Consider the following 23,223-nt stretch of genomic DNA (forward strand, 5'->3'; position numbering starts at 1 on the left):
ATCCAGGGGCTCAAACTCTGACTAGCCATTTCGGTTGAAAAGAGGAACACGACATTGGCTCCAGTTGTGCAAATTATTTTGGGGAATTCAAACAGCGCCTCTGCATTGAACAGTGTTGTGTAGACCAGACTTCATGATGAGTACATCCTTCAGCTAGATGCCCCTGAACAGGGTCTTGAAGAAAGAGTAGCAGAGCAAGAGAATAAAGAGTAGAACGTCTTACATCAATTCTACAATGTTTCACAGAAAACTCCTGCCCTTAGAGAAAAACTGTTTTGTAACAGAGGGGAGCTTAGCAATAAATTGGCAGTCAATTGTAGATTTTACCAAATTGGGGCACCATTTGCACTGGTTACTGTCTCATGTTCCTCTGAAATGGCTGCTTACACAATTAAAACCGAAAATTTGTACTCAATGTGGATGATAGATTATATGAAATCACTGGATTTATGAAAAACATAAAAATGAGTTTCTGTTATACTGATTCTCTAAGAAATCGCAGGCACAATAAGTCAATCAAGATTCTCTAGTGGCTACACCTTCATACAATATTCCTTAAAATATTTTCCGTATTTTGAAACTTGATTAAAACACAAGATTTTTTTTATAGAAAATAAAGAACTTCAACCATTTTCGAGACACTATTGCCTTTAGAAGCAGTTTAGAAAAATGTTTGACACTATGATGAAGGAACATACTCATTAATCTAGCTAATCTAGCATTAGAAAAGCATACTAATTACCATAGGTTTACTTGAGTTGCAAAATTTATTTGGAAATCAGGTTTAAAATTAGTACTAAGTTGTTTAGAGAGGAGACAAACAATGGGGGAGCTGACAGATATATAATAAATGGTATAGGAAAGGCCCTATTTGTATTTTCGCAAAATGGAAAACCTCAAGAAAATGTAAGATCTGAATGCACAAGTTAGACTGGGAGCATTAATAGTGGGAATCTTGGAAGGTGCAGGCCAAGAAACTGAATGGGCCAAGGAAAATGGAAGCAAGGAAGTAATCTTAGGTGCAGGGGCCTAAGGTCTTATGGAGAGAAAACTGTTGGGGACTGAGCACTTGGTGGAGGACCTGAAGCTGGGCAGGGAGCCAGAGAGCGGTAGCTTCAGTGTAGTGTAAGTGAAGTGTGAGGGCTTACAGCTGTGGGGAATGGAGCCTGGAGATGTGAACAGAAGAGAGAATCCCTAGGTTGGAAACACATAGAACATATGCCAGCCAAGGCACCTGGTCACTTTCATAAATGCTAATACAATTTCTTGAAATAATAATTTGGTGAAAAACTAATATCTATATTTTTAAAAATAAAATGTAGCTGTATAAAATATATTGGCCAGAGATGGATACAAGAGCTGTTTACCAACCCATTTGATTTGAAGAATGGCACTACTATATTGAATATAACTCAGAAACTTGATTTATGTCCTTGAGTCCTATCATGACCTTCTACCCAGGAAGCGACTGAGCCACTAATCAAGTCAACTGTCTGAGAGATGGTTTCCATTTTCAATATTGCCCCCCTCTTTAAGCAGTATTTCTCTCTTTCCTAATGGCATGGAGAGCAGGTTGTTTATAGTACACATTTCCTCATCACAGCCAGAAATGGCAGCAAGAACTGTGCACATAGGGATATTTCTGCTGATTTACTCATTTCATTTCCTTTTGGCAGAAACAGAGGGCATCTGATTTTCTCATTTACTGTGATCTGAAAATAATAACCTGTAAATTGCACTAAGGTGGTCGAGAATGCTACACTTACAGAAACCCATATTCCAGCAGCTTCAACAGCAGTCTGTAGAGATCTGACTGGCTGATTCACAAACTGGCACAATTCTTCATTGCAATCCATCAGACTGGTCCTCCCAATATTTTTAATATAACTGCCAGAATCATCCAGCCCATAAGGGCAGTCTACAAATTTCTCAGTGGTGCCACTAATATTGAGAGTAGTAGTATCCTGACAATGGTGCATTTACCACTGCCATTTCCTTGCTGTGAGAAGCCCCACATGACCCAAGGTTAGAAATACCAGCTGTCAGGCTACACCCAGGCTTCCCACATTTCTTGCAGAGGTGGAACTGACTGCGGTATTTGCATAAGAATGAGAGAATTTCAGCAAATTGTAGATAAGGCAAGGCTCAAAACTGGAGAGAGATTTGGGATAAGGCTGAAGAGAGCTCTGGACTTTCTTATCACCAGAAGTTGGTCCATTACAGGATACTACGTCACGCACCTTGCCTCTGTCTTTAAGGAATACAGCCCACAGTGAGGCAGGTGGCAATGGGGGGAGAGGAGTTGGGGCGGCTGCTACTTTTTTTCCCTTTTTTTTTTGGACAAGGAAACATTCCTAACTCCTCTTCTTAGTCCAGTTGTTACTGTGCACGTGCCACGAGGCTTTGTGCCAGAGAGCAATTGTACATTATCTTGCAACAGTGCAGGAGGCGGTGCTGTAGGCGAGCGGGGTGCCACGAGCGTGCACATTATACGCTGCCTGCACAAAGTGCTCTGGGCAGCGTGCCTGTCGCGGCTGGGCACTTTCTGAGGCTAGCAAGCCCCTTGCAGCGGTGCGTCCAAATGCGTAGCCCGCTGGCTGTTCTCGGGCTCGGCAACGGCGCAAGAGGCTGCAATGGTGCAGCGGTGGCCAGCGGCGCGTGAGGGCGGCAGCTCGCTCTTCCCCACACGTGGGGGGCTACCCAGCCGCGAGCCCGGCTTCCTCTTCCAGCCACAGCGCTGCCCGCCCGCGCGCCCTGCAAGCACCTGTGCAAGTGGGCGGGGCAAGGGGAAGCCGGGTGCGGCGCCTGCGCAGTACGCCGCCCCGAGCCGCTGCGGCCGCAGTCACTTCCTGCCCGTGCGCCCATCCGGCTCCGGGGTCAGTGGCCGCCGCTCCCGCTGTGCCGGCGGGACACGGGACAGTGAAGTTTAGTTCGGAGAGAGAGAGGGGCGGGGGGAAGAAAGAGTCCGGCCGGCGGAGGCTGGTGGGGCGGCTGCGTGCGCGGGTTCTGCGTCCCGCCCAGCTCCCTGTCTCCTGCCGCCGCGCCACTTTGGCGCCCGCTGTCACCTGCCGGCTCCGCGCGGGATCCGCTCGGCTCAGCCCCGGCCGCTGCCCGCGCCCCCTGCGTGAGCCGCGCCGCGCCGCCCGGGAAGGCAGCTGGCGGCTGCTGCGCACCCAGTTCCCCGGAGCTTCCGTAAGTGCCGCCCGGCCCCCGCTGCCCAGTGCGCTGGAGAGCGCCAGCTGCCCCGTGTGCCGCGCGGGCTTTGCCAGCTCATGCGCCCGGCTGGCCCGCTCTCCCGCGGGCTGGGCACTGCGCTGGCTCCTGGCGGGGAGCGGGAGGTCGGGCCGGGTTCCTGGTGAGGGGCAAGGCGGGGTTCCTGTTGTTGGGCGGGGTGGGGCAGCTTCTTAGGGGTTGACTCAGGGCAAGGGTTCCCTGTCTCTAGTGGGAAAGTGTTAAGAGGCTATGGTGGGGCCATTCCTTAAACTGCATGCAGTGTATGGGGTTCTGAGGGGTAGCTTGGAGAGTATGTAACTTTATAACAACAGAGTAGTCCTGTGGCACCTTAAAGACTAACAAAAAAGAAATAGTATCATGAGCTTCCGTGGACAAAGTGGGTTTTGCAAATAGCTCATGATACTATATAGATAGTATTTTTTAAAAATGTAAAAAACAAATAGTCTTGCAGCACCTTAAAGACTAACAAAACTGGTATTATGAGCTTTCATGGGCACAACCCACTTCTTCGGATTAATTAGTATTTTTTAAACTTCAAAACTAGCAAATGGTCTGGTAGCACTTTATAGCTTAACAAAACATGTGGTGGCACTGTCATCTGAAGAAGTGGGCTGTGCGCACGAAAGCCCATGATACCATCTACATGTTTTGTTAGTCTATAAAATGCTACCAGACCATTGGTTGTTTTTTAAGTGTGACCCATACAGACTAACTTGGCTACCCTCTGAAGCTTAGTATTTTTTGTTAGCCTATAAGGTGCTACAAGACTACTGCTTGTTTATACAGTATATGGGGCCTGTGTCACCTAGAACTGAGCAGCTATGGAGGTGAAAATTTGGCAGCTATGTAGGTTAGGATTCTTTGTATGAGTTTCAGTTTAATTTTCATGACTGTGTGGGTGCTAGATATTATTAGGAGGAGTCAGAAGAATCTCAATTAGTAATAGTGTAGGTGGGTTTTAACAACAGTAGTAGGTGCTGTGACAGTACAAACAATAGTAATTGAAAGATGGGTTAAATCCCTACGGCTGGGGAAGCTGGTGTTGACAAGTGTAAGGGCTGCCACAGATGTTGTTTTGTATGCTGCCTTATGTTTTATATGTGGCTAACATTGATTCTTGTAAGAGTCAGAGAGAGAAATCTTTTCATCTAGCGGTATGTCTGGAATTTGGGAAGAAGAAGGATTTCCTCGATTCTATAGCTCTTGAAGCTTAAACCTTCACTGAAATGTGCTGAAGTAAACAGATTTTTTTTAGATTTGAAAATGGTTATTAAACACTATAGACTTTCCACCTTAAAAAGGCACAGTTGACTTCTGAGTGGCTTTGGTGCTATTTTACTCTTTAGGAAATGCGGGGATGATGTTGTTGTTGTTTAAGTTTTATGGTGTAGGAGGTGACAGAGAATTTGCTTATTTTAGCAGAAACAAGCTGCTGGATGTAGAAGGAAAATAGGTCGTGCTCACAGAAAATGCCTCTAAGGGATAAGTGTTGTCAGACTGACCATCATCACCATGGATGCTGTGAACCAGGTATGGTGCAATGTAATGCTTTGTTTTTTAATTTATTCTATTCTCTGAGAAACTTTCATAAACTGGCTGTGACATCAGAAATGTGAATAATAATTAAGCCATTACATTAGCAAATAAGAAATTTCCTGATTTCAGTTTTTATTTTTTTTTAAATATCCTAAAACTGTCACAATAAATTACTTCAGGAAGATCAGTTTCTCAGTTCTTACAGGGCGCATAATAATCTCCAAGCTCATTTGGGCATTGTGAGCACTGAGCTGAGGGGAAGGCAAGATACTAGAAACAGTCACATTGTATCTGCATTTTAAAAAAATTGTAGTGTTTTGGTTTTTTTTACTAATCTGTTAAGTTCTCTTGTATTTTGTTGTGCTCCGATATAAGATGTATTTTCTTTACACCTTATTTGTTAAATATTCACAAAGTCATGGCTTTTGTTTTTGAGGGAACCTCTACCCCCCACACTACCAGTAGTGGTGTTTTGAAATTAGAATTGAATAATAACATTGAAAATATTATTATATGTTATAATATGTCATATTTTATATATATAAAGTGTAAGTGTGCACTGTGGATCCAAGCATCTTTTCATTGAGACTTTTTTGTTATTGTTTTGTTTAATAGTTGTATTGAGAAATCTCAATTCGAAATGTTTCCTCACCAATTTCTTCTTTTTATCTATTGTTATGAGGTTTCGTCTATCTCCTCTTCTCCATACCCCTTTTTATAAGTATGAATGGTATGAATTTTTGGGACTTATGAGGGAAAGTATTGTCTACCAACTCTGAAACTGTATCATTAACTAAAGATATTTTGAGAAATAAATTGAAGAGTTTTAACAATAAACCTTTCTATCTAAATAACTACTGTAATGTTTTAAAAAAATGGATTTAATAGGCAATTCTTGCCTTAGAGCCATGCATTTTGTCCACTTCACACATGAAACTCCCCTTGATGTCAAATGGACATCAGAGGCAATATATTGCCTACAGTAGGGATGTGAAAATGTAACTGTGTACATGATTAACTGATAAGCCTGGGCTCATCGATTAACATGCATGGTTATACACAGGTGGTATACACGTGGGAGCCAGCCTAGAACATGGCTCTACGCTTGCACTGGCTTGGGGGAGCTGCCCACCGCCCTGTGCTGCTGCCTCTGATACAGAGGCTCCATCTCAGTGTGGGTAGAGAGGGGCAAGTGGGAGCTGTTGCACATGGGGAACTGGCTTAAAAATCGGCTCCCTGCGTGCGCCAGCTCTGGGGAGTTGCCTGCCTCCTGTGTGTAACTGCTGAAATTTTCAGTGGTGACATGATTACTTAATTAAATACATTTTAAAATCCCTAGCCTACAGTGTTGGGTTTTTTTATTTAAGAATTGCAAGTAAGTTAGTAGGATACACTATGCTAGATATCACCAAACAATTAGTTGATTTGCGATGGTTGTTACATGTGTATGTGTTCAACAGTGTTTATGGTATGAGAATAGTTGAATAGAATACAAAGTCAAGCATACTTTGGCTATTTTTCTTTAAGTAATCTTTGCAGTTTGAATTTGTTTATAAGTGCTCATATTCTAGAGCAGTATTTCTTTTTATCTTTGAAACTTTTCCAAATGTTTTAAAAATGTTCAAAATAGCATTAGTCTATGTATTGACCCATTTAATACAAATACATGTGGTTTAATTGCATTCTGGGACCCTCCCACTTCACAGGGCCCTACAGCCCAGGTGTCAACCTGAGCCCAGACGTCTGCATTTCAGTTAAGCAGTCTGAGCCCTGTGAGCCTGAGTCATCTGGCACAGATCAGCTGCAAGTGTTGAATTGCTGTATAGATCTAGAATCATAGAACTGGAAGGAAGCTCAAGAGGTCATCATGTCCAGTCTCCTGAACCTATGGCAGGACCAAGCACCATCCAGATCATTCCTGACAGGTTTATGGAGATTTTTAAGAGCAGGCTAGACAATGATGGAGATTCCACAACCTCTCTAGGCAGTTTATTTCAGTGCTTAACCACTGTGACAATTGGGAGTACCTAAGGAGATTTGAGCCCTGTGTTTGCAAAAACTTATATAATTAGCAGTATTCATTCAAGTAACTTCATTGAGTTAAATGGGGCTGTTCGTGTGTTTAAAATGATTCATCTGTGTGTTTCCAGGATCAGGGTTATGGTGTCCATATCTTTGTGGCTATATACTAGTAATATTTTGAGTATGATATATTGGTGTGTATCTTGATCACTGGGTATGTCTGAGCTTTTTAGTTTATAAATTTGTTTTATAGTCTTCACAAAGAATGGGAGGTGAATCTAAATGAAATTTAGAAAGTATCTTTTTTAATAGGATATCATTTCTGAAGTTGGCCTGATTTTAAAAAAAAACCCATCTTGATGACAATAATAATAATAATAATAATTGGAGTATACAGTTTGCAGTAAATATTAACTAGATATGTTCCTACTTTTTAGTACAGTTGTTCTAAATAATAGTTCTCTTAAGGGTTGCATATAAATCTGCACCTTTGATTAGTTACTGGGATCTCCCTATATGCATGCAGATGTGGAATTTAGTATTTTCATTGTTTTCTCATACCTATTATGTTTTTGCATGCACTGAAAAATGAGCCGAGGATTTTATGAAGGCACAAAGTGTCCTGAGTAATGTCAATCTAATAGACAGTCCTGTGTTGACAGAGACACTGAGTTATCTACAATTCTATTTTAGTGTATATACATATTCATATCTATATTTACAAAACATACACAGGACTATATGAATATTCAGAAAAAAATAATATCAGTATATTGCCTGAAATAAGCATCTTTGCTATAGAATCTGCCCCTGTTCAAACTAATTTCAACAGCAAGGAGGGAAGAGTGCAAAATTCCAAATTACAAAGAATACAGCTAGTCACCTTTTAGCTCTCAGCTTCCATTAAAAAAGGAACAGAATATTTCCTGATGACTTTGTCCTGTTTTTCAACCAGCCTCAGTTATTGGTGTGTGTCATTTCTAACTGTCATCCTTGATGTCTTTCAGTGTATTTGTTGGAACCTGGTGATCCTCCTTTGTTACAGCAACCTCTGCAGATGTCAAAATCTGGTATTCAACAAATTATTGAGTGTTTTCGATCAGGTATGATTATTTGTGTGTAGTTGTTTCTTGCTTCTAAAGATATGAAGCTACGAGTGTGTCAGTAAAGTTACTGATTCCATAGAATTAATTTAATACACATAATTGCAAATGTTTGGCTGAGGTTTAGGCTTTGTTCTTGTGAGATCATGAGGTTCTAATGGAAGCATTTTCATACAATGTGATGAAGATGCAGTCCCAACTATACAGGCAGTCCCCGAGTTACGCGGATCCAACTTACGTCGGATCCGCAGTTACGAACGGGGATTTTTCTCACCCCGGAGGACTGGAGCGGCGGGACGCCTGGTCCTGCTGCCCGCCTCCTCCGGGGCAAGAAAAGCTGCTCCCCGTCTCCCTGGTCTGCTGGGGGAGCCAGCAGACCAGGGAGATGGGGAGCAAAGCGGCGGAGGACCCGGGGCTGGACCCGCGGCCGGACCTGCGGCTGCTTCCAGATCAGCTGGAAGCGCCGCGGGTCCGGCCGGGTCCTCCGCGGCTTTACTCAGCGTCTCCCTGGTCTGCAGACCAGGGAGACGCTGAGCAAAGCCGCAGAGGACCCGGCCGGACCCACGGCGCTTCCAGCTGATCTGGAAGCGGCCGCGGGTCCGGCCCGGGTCCTCCGCCGCTTTGCTCCGCATCTCCCTGGTCTTCTGGTGGGGGACGCAGCTAGTGCCCCCCCCCAGCAGACCAAGGAGACATGGAGCAAAGCCCGGGGCCTGTGCTAGAGCAGGTGGGGCGCTGCCGGTTGGTCCCGCAGCACCGTTCCTCGGCGCTACTGGACCAACCCAGCAGCACCCCAGCTGCTCTGCCCCAGGCGTCCTGATTCAGCCGCTGCTGATCAGTTTCAGCAGCGGCTGAATCAGGACGCCTGGGGCAGAGCAGCTGGGGTGCTGCTGGGTTGGTCCAGTAGCGCCGAGGAGCGGCCACGCTACTGGACCAACCCAGCAGCACCCAAGCTGCTCTGCCCCAGGCGTCCCCAAGTTAGCGGCTGCTGAAACTGACCAGCGGCTGACTACAGGAAGTCCAAGGCAGAGTTGCTCTGCGCCGGGCTTCCTGGAATCAGCTGCTGATCAGTTTCAGCAGCAGCTGACTTGGGGACGTCTGGGGTTCTTAAGTTGAATCTGTATGTAAGTCAGAACTGGTGTCCAGATTCAGCCACTGTTGAAACTGATCAGTTTCAGCAGGGGCTGAATCTGGATGCCAGTTCCGACTTACATACAGATTCAACTTAAGAACAAACCTACAGTCCCTATCTTGTACGTAACCCGGGGACTGTCTGATTTTATGCTATCTTCTTAAAACCATTGTATTTTTTAAGTTGCTAAGTTCAAAAATTTTCAAGGAATTTTGCTTTTGTGGCATAGTTGTCATTCTGCCAGTTGTAATTTCTGCTAAGGGTTCGTGTCTATGTATCATATTTTCTTGACGCTTTTCCTCAAATTTTGAAAGAAGAAAAAATGTTAGTATTTGTATTGTGCTGTTGCATAGATAGCATGTTGTCTTCTCCAGTGGTGTCAGGGCTTGGTTGTGTGCTCCGGGCTGGCAACTTTTCCTAATGGTAATACTCCTGAGCAGTGAGGGGCAACCTAGATTAGTGAGTGGGCTGCATGGATGGTCCTCCTTCATCTCAGTGTGCTGCAAGATCGTTGTTACCAAAACCGTCTCCTAGAAAGGGTAGTTTTTCTAAATGTGCTTGCGTACCTAGAATTTATGGGGTGTGCTGATTGAACTGGAGCAGCACTTTGGATGCAGAGAGAGCACGTGGCTCTCACGATGTTGCGTACAATCTGCAAGCACCTCACTCCATGTGCACTTGCTTTAAGTGCATGTTACTTTTGTAATATTGATAGGGAAAAATGATGGATGAAAACCAGCAGAATTTGGCAACCCTGTGCGTGGGCTGTTGTGAACAAAATGTCTCATGGACCGCACATAGAATTCCAGTGGACTGCACCAACGCTGCTTTAGATTGCACTGAGATTCCAAGGGTTGATTTCTCTGGAAGTTGTTGTTGACAGTAATGTCTTCCAGTGGCAAGAGTTCAAAGGCTGCTTTATTTAATGCAGCGGTTCTTACCCTGCAGCCCAATGACAGCTTATGATGAAGATGGCACACAGATATGGCCCAGCTGTGTGCTAAAACAATTTGAGGTTTGCTGCTCTTGTGTTCTGCAGAGGTAGAGGCTGAGGAAGAGATGGCTTCACAGAGCTCTGTGGGAGTGCTCCCTGCCAGCTGGGAAGAGAAAGTAACCCTCTGGTAGTGGAGGAGCTCCCATGCTGTAGGGCAGTGGTCCCCAACCTTTTTGTGGTCAATAGCACATTCATGTTTTCAGAAGTGTGTGGCAGGCGCCAGCAAAAAAAGGTGTCAAATGTGAAATTGAAGGCTATTTTCATATTAAATGTGAATTGGATAAATTTGATAGAAACTTAATTTAATTGGATAATTTTTATTTTAATTATATTGTAATTATTTTTTAAAAAAATTCTACATTAATAAAAAGGGGGATGTCCAAATGTTGAGCAAAAAAAGCACCCTCTCCCTCCCCCCAAAACCCCATGGCACCTTTAAATCTCACACTCCCCATCCCCACCATGGCAGGGGGAAGAATGTCAATTTTGTGAGCCCCCTCCCAATTGGAGAAAAAATGGAAAAAAGGAGTCAAATGTGAAATTGAAGGCTATCTTCATATTAAATGTGAATTGGGTAAATTTGATAGAAACTTAATTTAATTGGATAATTTTTATTTTAATTGTAATTCATTTTTAAACAAAATTCTGCATTAATAAAAAGTGGGGGATGTCCAAATGTGGAGCAAAAAAAGCACCCCTCCCCCACCCCACCCCCCAAAAAATCATGGCACCTTTAAATTTCACACTCCCTTCCACATGGCAGAGGAAGACTGTCCCAAGTGGTTTCCATCTGAGAAACTGAAAATACCAGACATTTTACTGAGGGGAGGAGGGAGATTAGGCCAGGGGTTTGGATTGTGCCTCAGGGCGGGGCTCAAGCCTCCAAAACGCTGCGTCGGGCTCCCTAGTGGGCCCCAGGCTGCCGAGCCTGCTCTAAGCAGGGGTAAATGTGAGTAGTTTTAAAAACGCCGGCGCGGGCGCACATAAATGCCCCCGCAGACGCCATGGCGCCCGTGGGCACCATGTTGGGGACCACAGCTCTAGGGACACACTGTAGGGTTGCTAGGGTAGAAGGAGGTGCTGGCCCATCAGCCCATGCCATCTGTGGAACCAGTTTGGGGCATGCCCCTCCCCTTCCCCCTGGATTTCTACAATTGCTGTGAAGGGTTTGCTCTACTCAGCCTTTAAGGAATGGGAGGAAGTTTCTGTCCTTCCCATGCTGTGCCATCTTGCTTCACAACTCTCCACAACTGAGAGAACAATTCTGAGATACTGCCTCTTGGGTCATAGTTCTCATCTTCATCCTCTTCTGTATGTGCTCGGTCCTGTTTCTGGGCAATGGTGAGTGCCAGTATGGGGGTAGGATGAGGCAGTGGAGACGGGGATGGGGAAATGGGGCAGGATGGAGAGGGGCAGAGGACAGTGTGGAGAGGAAAGGGGATGGGATGGAGAGAGAGAGGTGGTGTGGGGGAAAAGAACAGGATAGGCCAGCCGTGGCCAACCCACGGCTCTTGCCCCCCAAAAGTGCAGCTCGTGAGGCCGCTCCTGCGCACCCCCCTCCCCAACGGCCCGCGCCGGCTCCCCTCCTCTTCATCCCCCTCTCCCCCCAAATCCCTGGCTTCCCTGTGCTTACTGGGTTGGAGCTGCAGGATTTTAAAAATGGTGCCCAAGATGGCGGTTGTTTTAAAGGGGCAGCCTCCTTTAAAAAAAAATTAATTTTTTTTTTGTTTTCGCTCAACAATTCTGTTCTGGGGGGCTTTTTTTTTGCTTGACAATTCACATTTTTTCCACTGCTGTTTTGACTATCTTTGTTAAATGGGTTGGCCACCTCTGGGATAGGAAATGGGAGAGTGGAATGGAGCAGGGAACTGCAGTGGGGAGGAAAGGGTATAGTGCTGTGGGGCACGGGGAAGAGAAAGGAAAGCCTGTGAGTGCTGCCACTGGAGGGGAGCGCTGCTTCCTTGCTTCTTGGTGTCTGTGGCAGAAGCATCCAGAGAAATGGAGGGGGCACATCTGCTCCACTAGTCACAGCTGTGCATCGCTTCTGTAGGGACATGTAGGCTGCAGTGCAACATGGTTTGCCTGCAGCAAATAGTGCCCACCTGCCTGTCCTCTGCTGACCATGTACAGACCTGGAGCTCATAGAGCAGGAGGCTGACCTGTAAGTCCCATCTCTGTTTGGGGGGGACCTATCCTATAGGTGGGCTTTTCAGCTAGTGTCCCCCATGGCTTGGTGGATGGAGTCACTCTTGCCTCTGTCTTGCTACCCTTGAGGGACATATACACAACTGGGCAGCCACAGCAGACAGTGGTGTATATGTTGCGTGAATGTGTCCCACTTAATAGCTTGTGGGCCCCACAATCACCTCTCTGTGGTAACTAGGTTGAGAGCCACTGGTCTGATAGCTATTCTTCAGGGTAATTTGTTGCTAACTGATAGAGACTGGATAGGGGAACCTGGGCCAACTCTACTCCACTAGGTTCTGACTTCAAAACAGGCAGGGCCTGATGCCTCTAAGTACACTTTCTGAGTCAATTCCTAGCCTTATTTCAGTCCCGCTGATATTATCACAAGTTGGAGTTGGCGTCCTGTCTGTTTTCTGATCTGTCTCCAGAGTCTCTTCTGGTGGCCAACTGAGTCACCATCCTGGGCTCCTGCACTTAGACTTCCAGCAGTTTGGCTCTGAGACTCTGTTGCGGAAGTGTAAAGTCCCAGTGGCTTTCCAGCAAGAGGTTACTGCACCTGACTGCTCTCCTCCTCAGTCGACCTAGACTGAGCTGTATTACTTCTGTTTAAATGCTCCCTCCACTGTGATCATGCCCAGCAGAGGGTGTGGTCTCTTGGGCCAAAAGTAATTATTTAACTCTTGTTTCACCCTTAGGGGCTTGGTACACCTGTCTCAAGTGCCAGTACCAGGGCTGGCCCACACCATTTTGGCATCTGAGGTGGGGAGCTTAAATGATGCCCCCATAACACCTTTTCTCCTGCCTGCCTGTTATGTATCTGGTGCTCTCCTTTCTCCAGCACAGCACTTCATCATCTCTGTGCATCTAGACCAGAGAGAATACATATGCACCAGCAGCAGACACAATTTTCTACACTCTGGGTCCTAGTGGCGCCCCCCCACAGTCTGGCACCTGAGGCGGCCACCTCAGTTCGCCTCATGGTAAGGCCAGCCCTGGCCAGTACATGACAACCAATAGTTGTATCTGACAATAAAAATGAGTTTTGGTTGAGCATGCTCAAGATAGGAATTGTTAGAAGATTTTAACTCATGACGAGGGCAGATCCATCTGAAATGAACTCAAGTATATTTTTATTTCCACAGTTCACAATATAAAAACAGAGATTCAATACCAGTGTTAGTGTTAGGAAATTTCTTTAATGTTAAAATCTAAATTTATTTAGAGATTTTCTTTTTAGATCTGTGGCAACACAGCTACGTGAGCTGAAAAATTTGTGAATTGGCTCTCTTACTATATAATTACCAAGAAATATGGCTGTGCTAACTCCTGCAGATCTAAATGACCATCATTGGCTATCCTCATTACGAGGATGATGTCTGGTGGGGGGAAAAGGTCTTTGCCGAGACTTCTGTATTCTCTCTTCATTTGCATTTGAGAAACATATAGTACAGTCACCAGAGGGAAAATGGTATGTGAAATTTCTCATCTGTGACCTTTTCTAAGAAGATGGAACATTTGGATGGAAATGCCTAAGGCCTCAAATTTGTGTGTATGCTCTTCTCCCACCTGAAGCAGATTAGTTGGAATCTCCTTGGGTAGCAGAGTGACCTAATTTCAAGTGCTTTGTCCCCAGGCCATTCCAGAATATCTTTACTTAGCACGTCATAAATTCATGGTTTACTTCCCTCTTTTCTTGTTTGCATCAAAAGAATTGGTCAGAAAGAAAAACAACTTTTGACTAGGATTTTACTGTTTGCCACATTCGAACAAATAAAATTTGATTGTGGAAGAAACCTTTGATTCTTTCAGTAAGCTTTAAAAAGAAATAAGGCAAGTGAGCAGAATATTTTTATCTTCATTAAGAAGTTCCAATAAAGGTTTTTCCCATACCAGTAATATTATTCATAAAAATATACATGGTTTTATCCTCATTGTTAAGGGGGTATGCATGCTGAATGCTCCTATACCAGGAGAAAAAATTGCTGGAGTGTCGAAAGACAAAATTACACGTATGGTACACAAACATTCTGCAGTGCTTCTTGTCAGTGGGGTATCTGCTCTAGCTTAAGTCTTGCACCAATTTTCTATAGTCTTCATAATAAGCTAGTTTCATAGTTTCAAAATATTGCTGGGATTTAAGAAGCTGTCAATAGCTTATTAGCCAGAAATAAATATAAAAGATGGAGAGGCTTCAGTGGAATTGAGAGAGCATCCTCGTGAGAAGACTAGTTTTCATTGTGTCCATCCCTATTTCTGATAATGATGGATGAGATCTTTTGTCCTCGCTTCCCCTGTAGTGTGACTCAGCGGCAAGGGAGATTGCCTCTCTTCTGCTGACAGTTTCCCAAAACTTTACAGTTAAACTCATAAGAATCTAGTTATTTTCACTCTTATGTGGGCAGTAGTATAAGTGAAATTGAGTATTTCCTTATAAATTTCATTTGCTGCTAAAGTGGTAGAGGCTTGCTACCTGTATTAACCAGAAAATCTTTTGTCAAATGCCATTAGCAAATTGGGGACCTCCTTCTAAAACTAATTAGTGCACACAGTGGAATTTGTCTGTATAAAGGGAATTTTCAAATATGTTTAGGTATGTTTTCCTTAATGGTTCTTCTTTGTGCAAAAATTCAAGGCTACATCTAGACTGGCATGATTTTCCGGAAATGCTTTTAATGGAAAAGTTTTCTGTTAAAAGCATTTTCAGAACAGTGTCTAGATTGGCAAGGACACTTTTCCGCAAAAGCACTTTTTGCGGAAAAGCGTCCGTGCCAATCTAGACGCGCTTTTCCGCAAAAAAGCCCCGATGGCTATTTTCGCGATCGGGACTTTTTTGAGGAAAACACATCTGGGCTGTCTACACTGGCCCTTTTGTGCAAAAGTTTTGCGCAAAAGGACTTTTGCCCCAATAGGAGCAGCATAGTATTTCCGCAAAAACACTGACAATCTTACATGAGATCGTCAGTGCTTTTGCGGAAATTCAAGCGGCCAGTGTAGACAGCTGGCAAGATTTTCTGGAAAAGTGGCTGATTTTCTGGAAAAACTGGCCAGGCTAGACACAGCCCAAGTGTTTCTGGATGAGATCCAGGTATACAGTTTGCCCTCAGAAGGGATTCTTTGCACATTTTTTTCAATTTGAAGTTGCTATCAACTCTTGTGTTTGAGTTCCTATTGTTTTTAAACCACACTCTCTATGTTCCACATCCATCCCCAAAATGTTTACATGATAGCAGTGATTTTTTTTCTGCCATTACAAATATAGGTATATAAAAATATACATTCCTCTCACAAGTTCATAAGGTCTTAACCATGTCGTACACATTTGGATTTAAGAAGCACCTTGAAATGCACAAAAATAGAGAACAAGCTGGGTTTCAGCTCAAGGTATTCAAGTTGATCAAATCAACTCAGCTTGGCAGCTCGTTGGAAAATGCAAGGACTCTGAAGAACCATTGTGTCCTGCATTTGTTGACTACAAAAAAGCATTTGACTTGGTGGAGATTAACGCTGCACTCAACAGGCTCAACTAAATCAGAATCAACCTGAGGTACCTGTTGGAAGAAATCAACCACAATTGTTCGATAAAGATAACATCAGTGAATGGGACGTTGAATGATGTTATACATAGAGGAGTCAGACAAGATGACACAATTTCACTTAAATTGTTTGCAGCAGTACTGGTGTCTCTGTTAAAGAAATTGAACTAGGACGAAGGAATTAGAAGTGATGGACAACATTTAACTTTTTCTCTTTGCTGTGTAATACTGGTAAAGAACACAATAGAACTGGAGCACACACCTTCGCAGGATATCAGGTGGAAACTGAATATGTTGAAGATGAAGTACACATGGAAGGAGCATTGTGGAACAGCAGTCATTACTGTAAATGGAAAACTAATTAAGGAAGTTGTCAAATATAAAGGGGAATGCAGTAGGAGGAGAGAGGTGGATTAGGTAAATTTCTTCCAAATAATGGCATATCCTAATGGGTAATGAACTGTGTGAAGAAAAGCAAAGAACTTTTTAACTCCGCTATTTTGCCATCAATGACACATGGAGCAGAAAGCAAGTCAACAATGAAAGTGGAAGAAGAAAAATTCGCTGCCACCCAAAGAGAAATGGAAAGGTGAATGTGTAAGAGAGAGCTTCATGATGGCATACAGAATGATGGGATTAGAAGGCATAAATAGGTGACCAATGTAGTGCTTTGCGATATGACACAAAGCAGAGATGACTGGTCATGTAAACTGCATGCAAGATAATATGTGGACAACCCATAATATTGACTGGATCCCCAGAGATCTCAAACAACTGTTGGGCAGATGGAAAATGTGCTGGGCCAATCCAATGCCAAAACTTTTTTCTCCAGAAATGGAAAGAGAGTTACCTCAACAAAATGGAATGGTGTGGATTTGTCTTGGGTTTGTGGAGAGATGGATGAGGGCAAGCCAGAACAAAGGTGATACCAAAATATTTAAATATTTGAAGAAGTTTGATTCAAGGGGACTCCTAATTTAGAATTTTTATGTAAAGGGAATACTGTGCAGTATTATGGTGGACCCCGATTGTGGGGGGGGGTTTTTTTTGGCATTATATTCTCCACATTGACATAGAACACCTATCTGACCACATTGAGTATTTTGGACTTGGGATGTATTTTGCTAACCTATTGCTTAATATGATGATTGACCCTACAATACTGCTTTATTAAGCCAACAGTTTAAGTAAACTCATGGTCCTCCTCCCCACTGGATATTTAATGTCAACCGTTTACTTTTGGATTAAAGTACAGAAATTTTATATGGCTCCTGTTATCATAGTCTCTGAGCATTTAACATTTTTTAATGTGTTCATCCTCCTAACACCTCTGAGCTTGGGAGTGGACAACAGGGGATGGATCACTCAATGATTACTTTTTCTGTTCATTCCCTCTGAGGCACTTGACATTGGCCACTGTTGGAAGAAGGGACACTGGGTTAGATGGACCTTTTCACTGACTCATTATGGCTTATGTAATACTGTGGTACAGAGAAATAAAATGACTTGCTCAACATCACACACATTCCGATGATGCAGAGAATTGAACTCAGGTGTTCCATACTAGCCTAGGGCTCTAACCAGTGGGTCAGTCTTCCTCAATACCAAAGTCTGACCCCTCCCCCCCACTCCAAAAAAGGTCTCTAGGTAGTCTCTAAGTATTAATATACTAATTACTGCTGTCCAGTGATTAAAAATTGTGGTTAATTGCCAGATTAATCACTCTTTTTAAACAATAGATTGCCATTAAAAAAGTGTTTTGGATGTTTTCCACATTTTCAAATATCTTGATTTCAATTACAATACAGAATGCAAAGAGCACAGGTCTTACTTTATATTTATTTTTAATACAATATTTGCACTGGAAAATTTTCAGTTCACTCAAAACAAGTACTGTAATGCAGTCTCTTTATCATGAAAGTTAAACTTAGTTAAACTTGAATTATGTACCAAAAACTGCGTTCAAAAATAAAACAATGTAAAATTTTAGAGCCTACATGTCTGCTCAGTCTTGCTACTTATTCACTCAAATTTGTTTACATTTGTGGGAAGTAATACTGCCAGGTTCCTGTTTACAGTGTCACCTGAAAGTGAAAACAGGTACTTGCAGGCTACAACAGTGCCATGCATCACAAAATACTTGTGCCAGATGTGCTAAAGATTCGTATATCCCTTCATGCTTCAGTCACTATTCCATAACCAATGTGGCCAGGCTGCTGATGAGTTCTGTTAGCTGATAGCATCTAATTCAGATTAAGAAAATGATCATCAGCAGATTTTTTTTTCTTTTTAGGTGATTCAGATTCTGTAGTTTCTGTATCAGTGTGTTGCTCTTAAGACTTCTGTAAGTATGTTCCATACCTTGTCCCTTAGATTTTTGTCAGGCACTTCAGATTCTTAAATCTTGGGTCAAGTACTGTAGCTATCTTTAGAAATCTTATATCAATACCTTCTTTGCCTTCGGTCATTTGCTGCAAAAGTGCTCTTAAAATGAGCAACGAGGTGTGTTCCGTTATCATCCACAACAGCAATAAGACAAAATATATGGTTGGGGGGTCACCAAATGAAATTAATAGGTAGCAGATTTAAAACAAACACAATCAAGTATTTCTTCCACAGTCAACCTGTGGAATTCCTTGCCAGAGGATGTTATGAAGACCAGGACTTCAATGGGATTCAAAAAAAGAACTAGATAAATTCATGGAGGATAGGTCCATGAGTGTTTATTAGCCAGGATGGGTAGAAATGGTGTCCTTAGCCTCTGTTTGTCAGAGACTGTGAATGGATAACAGGGGAGAGATCATTTGATGATTCTTTTCTGTTTATTCCGTCTGGGGCATGTGGTATTAGCCACTGCTGGAACACAGGTTACTGGGCTAGATAGACCTTTGGTCTGACCCAGTATGGCCACTCTTACGATATTCTGTAGAACGCAGGTAAAATAGAGTAGGAGATGTACAATTCTTTCCCAAGGAGATGAGTCACAAATATAATGCATTTTTTAAACAAGAATCATTAGCATGGAAGCATATTTTCTGAAATGGCGGCAGAAGCACGAAGGGGCATATGAATATTTAACATATTTGGCACACATACCTTACAGTGTCTGCTGCAGTAGTGCCATGTGAATGTCTGTTCTCACTTTCAGGTGACATTGTAAATATGAAGCGGGCAGCATTATCTCCTATAAATGTAAACAAACTTGTTTCTGCTAACGATTGGCTGAACAAAAAGTAGGACCGAATAGAGCCTACAAGTCCAAAGTTTTATATTGTTTTATTTTGGAGTGCAGATAACTTATAGTCTATATTTGTAAGTTGCACTTTCACAATAGAAATCATACTACAGTACTCCTATAAGGGGAATTGAAAAATATTATTTCTTTTGTTCATCATTTTTACAGAAAGACTTCTAGCATTTCACCATAGATGAAGGGAAAGTTAAATCACTGAAAATGGGTAAAGCCTGTGGGCTTGATTATTGAAGTACCCTGGAAAAAATAGCAGGCAGTGGCTTAGCTGTGTTTTTTCTCTGTTCTCCAAATTTTTGATTGTCTGAACTGGTCCCTGTCCTAATTATTTTGAATTAGTTCTGCTTTATTCCTATTTTCAAGCTTCAAATGTAGCTAATGCCTATAATGACAAATCCAACAGCCTAGCATCCTGTTTTTGATCTGTTACACCAGTGGTCCCCAACCTTTTCACACCCAAGATCACTTTTTAAATGACAGAACAAGCCAAGACCTACTGCCCCGCCCCTTCCTTGAAGATCCGCCCTCTCTATTCTCCTCCTCTCCATCACTTGCTATCCCCAACCCTTATACTGCTGCTTTCCCCCCCCAATTCTTCTGTAGGAAGAGGTTTTTCCAACATTTGGCCTGTCTAGACTGGACCAAATGTCAGAAAAACCCCTTCTTTTGGAAGCCCCCTTATTCCTTGTGGAAAGAGGAATATAGAGGTGACTGAAAGATCATGTTTGCTCTTCCACTAAAAGTGGAAGAACAAATGCATCCCTGGATGCAGAAGAGTTTTTCTGGGATATCTCTGGAATCCTGAAACTCCTACAGTCTAGCCGTAACCTTGCTGGGTTGAGACAGGATGTGTTGGCTCTGGGGTGTGAATGAGGGATTTGGTGTGGGAAGGGGTGAGAGGTGCAAGCTCTGGGAGGAAATCTGGATGCAGGAGAAGGTGGATAAGGGGATACTGGCTCGGGAAGAGGGTGCCAGGCCGGGCAGATGTAGGGTTAGGGTACTAAGCAAGCCACAGACTTCTGGATGTGAGGGTTCAGGAATTTGGGTTGGGGTATGTGAGGGTCTCAGGGCAGGAGGTTCCAGTGTATGATAGGCTCAGATGTAGGGTCTGGGGGAAAGGGGAGCGCAGGAGTGTTACGATACTGTGGCCAGATTGGGGCTTGGCCCCAATTTGTGGTTTTTTGACCAGGCTTCATTTTTAAATAAAATATTGTGTCAAACAAAAAGTTTCTGCATTGTCTTTATTTCTGAGAAGGGCAGGGAACCTGTCTTGAGTCAGGGCTCACTGACCCAAGAAAAGTCAGTTGGGGCCACACAAGTGAGATGCAAAAAAGCCCCTCCTCCTTCCCCCCCCCCCTCAAGCTTCACTAATGTCGCCCCAACTGTGTTGGTGGGAACAGGGGACATAGTACTGGGGAAGGGTGCTAGTGGGTGCTTTGGCAGGGGACAGGGTGCCAGTGGGGACAGAGTTCTGTGGTTCGGGACAGGGGAATGAGGACAGAGTTCAGAGAGTGGGGATGGGAATGGGGACAGAGTTCTGTAGCTGGGGATGGGAGTGGGGACAGAGTTATGTGGCTGGGAAGAGGGACCTGGGCAGTGGGAATGGGGCAATGGGGACAGGGGGCAGGGGGTTGTAGAGGCCCTTCTCTTGCCTTTTAAGACATGTAGATGAACCTCTGTGACTCAATTGTCTACCTAGATGAAATTGTAATATGTATGTATAGTATGAACTGGGGATGTCAACAATGAGTGATACTTGTGCTTTTCATATGACCTTCAGTATGTAGGCAGTGGTGATCTCCAGATAAAATGACAGTTTTGATATGTTTAGATAGATAAGGTAGAAAACAGAAATTTTATGTGAATTCTAACTAACTCAATATCCTAGTATAAAGTTAATGATTTGTGTATGTAATGCCAGGCCCACAGGCTCTTAGGGTAAATGGGGCCCTTTCCTTTTGCTTTGAACTTTGAGTTTTGAGTTAGAATCATGTAGTCTTTGAATGCTCAAAGCACTTAGATGTTATAGGGCAGTTAGTGCCATCTATTTTTGAAATCTGTTAAGAATATCTCAATCTTATGCTCAAAATACTGTTGATACACTGTTTAGTTCATATATTTTTTTTTAAAATAAACTTGCTATTTTGATTAAACATGGTAAAATTTAAAAATCAACATAGCTTTAAATATCATACTTCAACATTTTGGTTTGTTATTAAAACTCAAAAAAAAAGTTGGATATTCTGGATTACAAACATGCAGAAGAATTTTTCAGTCAAAAATACTTTTGGATATTTCTTGTCAGTTAATGAAAACGTGTGTATTTCTGCTAAATTGGGATTATGGCAAGTTTCTTTTCTAGTTTCATAGTTACGTAAGATGATGTGTAAATTGCACAAAAATGTATATTATTATTATTATTATTAGCTGTTTAATTTTATAGACTATCAGAAATAATTTGGTTATCCTAAATATGGAGGAAATACTGTTGAGCTCTTAACTTCCACTGAAGAAAGCAAGGGTTAAATTTATCCTTTGTTTGATTTTAAATGTGTGTCTCAAAGTAAGTCTTTCAGTGACTCTTATAGGTTTCACTTTTTGTGTTTATGGCAGCTATTTTAATTCAATTTCTCATAGCTGCCGTAGATATTAGTTGGTCTGCATCTGATCTCTGTATCTTCTGTATAAATTAATGCTAAGATATATTTTCAGAACAGGTATATAGTTTTAACTACACTTCCATTTTTTTAACAGAAGGATTCCCTCCTCCTGAATTAAAATATTAACACACAATCCAACATTTAAAAATATTTTTAAAAGGGACAGTATACTTATAGTAGACTAGATGGCTCAAATGTTCAGTCATTTATAGATTTTTTTCAAAACATAATTCAAAACTAATTTTAAAATTTATATTTTTCTTTATCAAGGAAGACCATAGGCAGACGAAAGATATGGGTCCAAATTCTGTTTTCTAATATAAGCGCAACTACATATATCTTTGGTACCCTCATGCAACGTTCTAGAATTTATCTCCTATTCTCTTTTATTTTTATTGTATTCTTTACATTTCCCTCCCGTTTGATAGTCTTTTAAAGTGAAAGTGTTTTGTTGTACATGCTTAATGCTTTCTGAGGAGCTTGAAAAGGTACCAAATAATGATTTAAATGATTAGGTGGCTGTTGTGCTTTCCACCTGGTAAGCAATTATAACTCATTAACCAAAACCCTCTTTTGGAATTTAGCTATTAGTTTTAATATTTAAGCTCATAATACTTTTGCTTTTTATACTATGTAATCTTGTTGTTTTCTTTAGTCTTTATCCAGTAATCCAGAATGTTTGAAGCTGACTTAAAATGAAATAGATAATGGTGTTTTGTTTTACATTATTTCCTATTTTAGCAGGGAAATTTGTTTGATTTGAAAGTGTTTTTGTTTTAATAGTGTGAGTTTAAAAAAAAAGTGTCTTATTTTAAGTGCAACATTTCTTTTGTTCCAGGAACTAAACAACTTAAACATATCTTGTTAAAAGACGTGGACACCATTTTTGAATGTAAAATATGCCGCAGTCTCTTCAGAGGATTACCAAATTTAATTACTCATAAAAAGTTCTATTGTCCTCCAAGTCTCCAGATGGATGACAGTAAGTTTTATTCACTGAAATATTTAAGCAAAGAATCTAGAATTGAGGGAGTTTACCTTTCTGTATCGTATGTAAAAACACCATCAGAAACCAGATTAAACTAATATAACAGGTAAATTAGAGGATCAGTAAAACAATGAAATACCTCATTTATATTGGTTTATCACTTGGACTCATTCTTTCAATCTGTCTGAAACTCCCTTTGTGTCAAATAGGAATTTTTTATGTAGAGAATGAGGGCAAATGATACTCCAAAGACTTTAATTTGGACCACTTAAGACTTTGGTTCTGCAAAGGATGTAAGTTTACTCACGTGAGTGTACAAATTTTTGCAGAATTAGGATCCAAGTCATAAAATTTAGTGTAGTCGAAAACTTTTCTATTTCCATAGGAAAAAGAGTGAGAGCATATAAACGAGGTTAGATCTAAGATGACTTTGAAGATTTCTCCCTTACGGATATAGGGCCATGGCATTGTGATGTGCTATACAGCATTAGGTAATTTTGAAGTTGTCCTTGAACATTAAGTGGTATTTTATTAATTATTTGAAGAGGACACTTTCACGATCTAAAAGTTGACCACTTGTATCTTTA

The 23,223-nt window shown here is 42.2% G+C and overlaps 1 protein-coding gene across 4 annotated transcripts in view; it reads left to right on the forward strand.

The window, feature by feature from the left end:
* The first annotated feature begins 2,468 nt into the window (after positions 1-2,468).
* ZNF800 (zinc finger protein 800) overlaps positions 2,469-23,223 on the forward strand; it is a 40,753-nt gene continuing 19,998 nt past the window's right edge. The window contains exons 1-4 of one of the 4 annotated variants that reach the window (XM_075928331.2): positions 2,469-3,192; positions 4,654-4,764; positions 7,800-7,895; positions 22,487-22,630. In XM_075928331.2, the coding sequence (XP_075784446.1) occupies positions 4,704-4,764; positions 7,800-7,895; positions 22,487-22,630 (301 nt within the window). In that variant the 5' untranslated portion in view covers positions 2,469-3,192; positions 4,654-4,703. The remainder of the gene's footprint in view (positions 3,193-4,653; positions 4,765-7,799; positions 7,896-22,486; positions 22,631-23,223) is intronic. The other 3 variants (XM_075928335.2, XM_075928341.2, XM_075928348.2) reach the window with 3 other exon arrangements.

The sequence above is a fragment of the Pelodiscus sinensis genome, chromosome 1 (assembly GCF_052426305.1).
Source record: "Pelodiscus sinensis isolate ZL-2025 chromosome 1, ASM5242630v1, whole genome shotgun sequence".
NCBI lineage: Eukaryota > Metazoa > Chordata > Testudines > Trionychidae > Pelodiscus > Pelodiscus sinensis.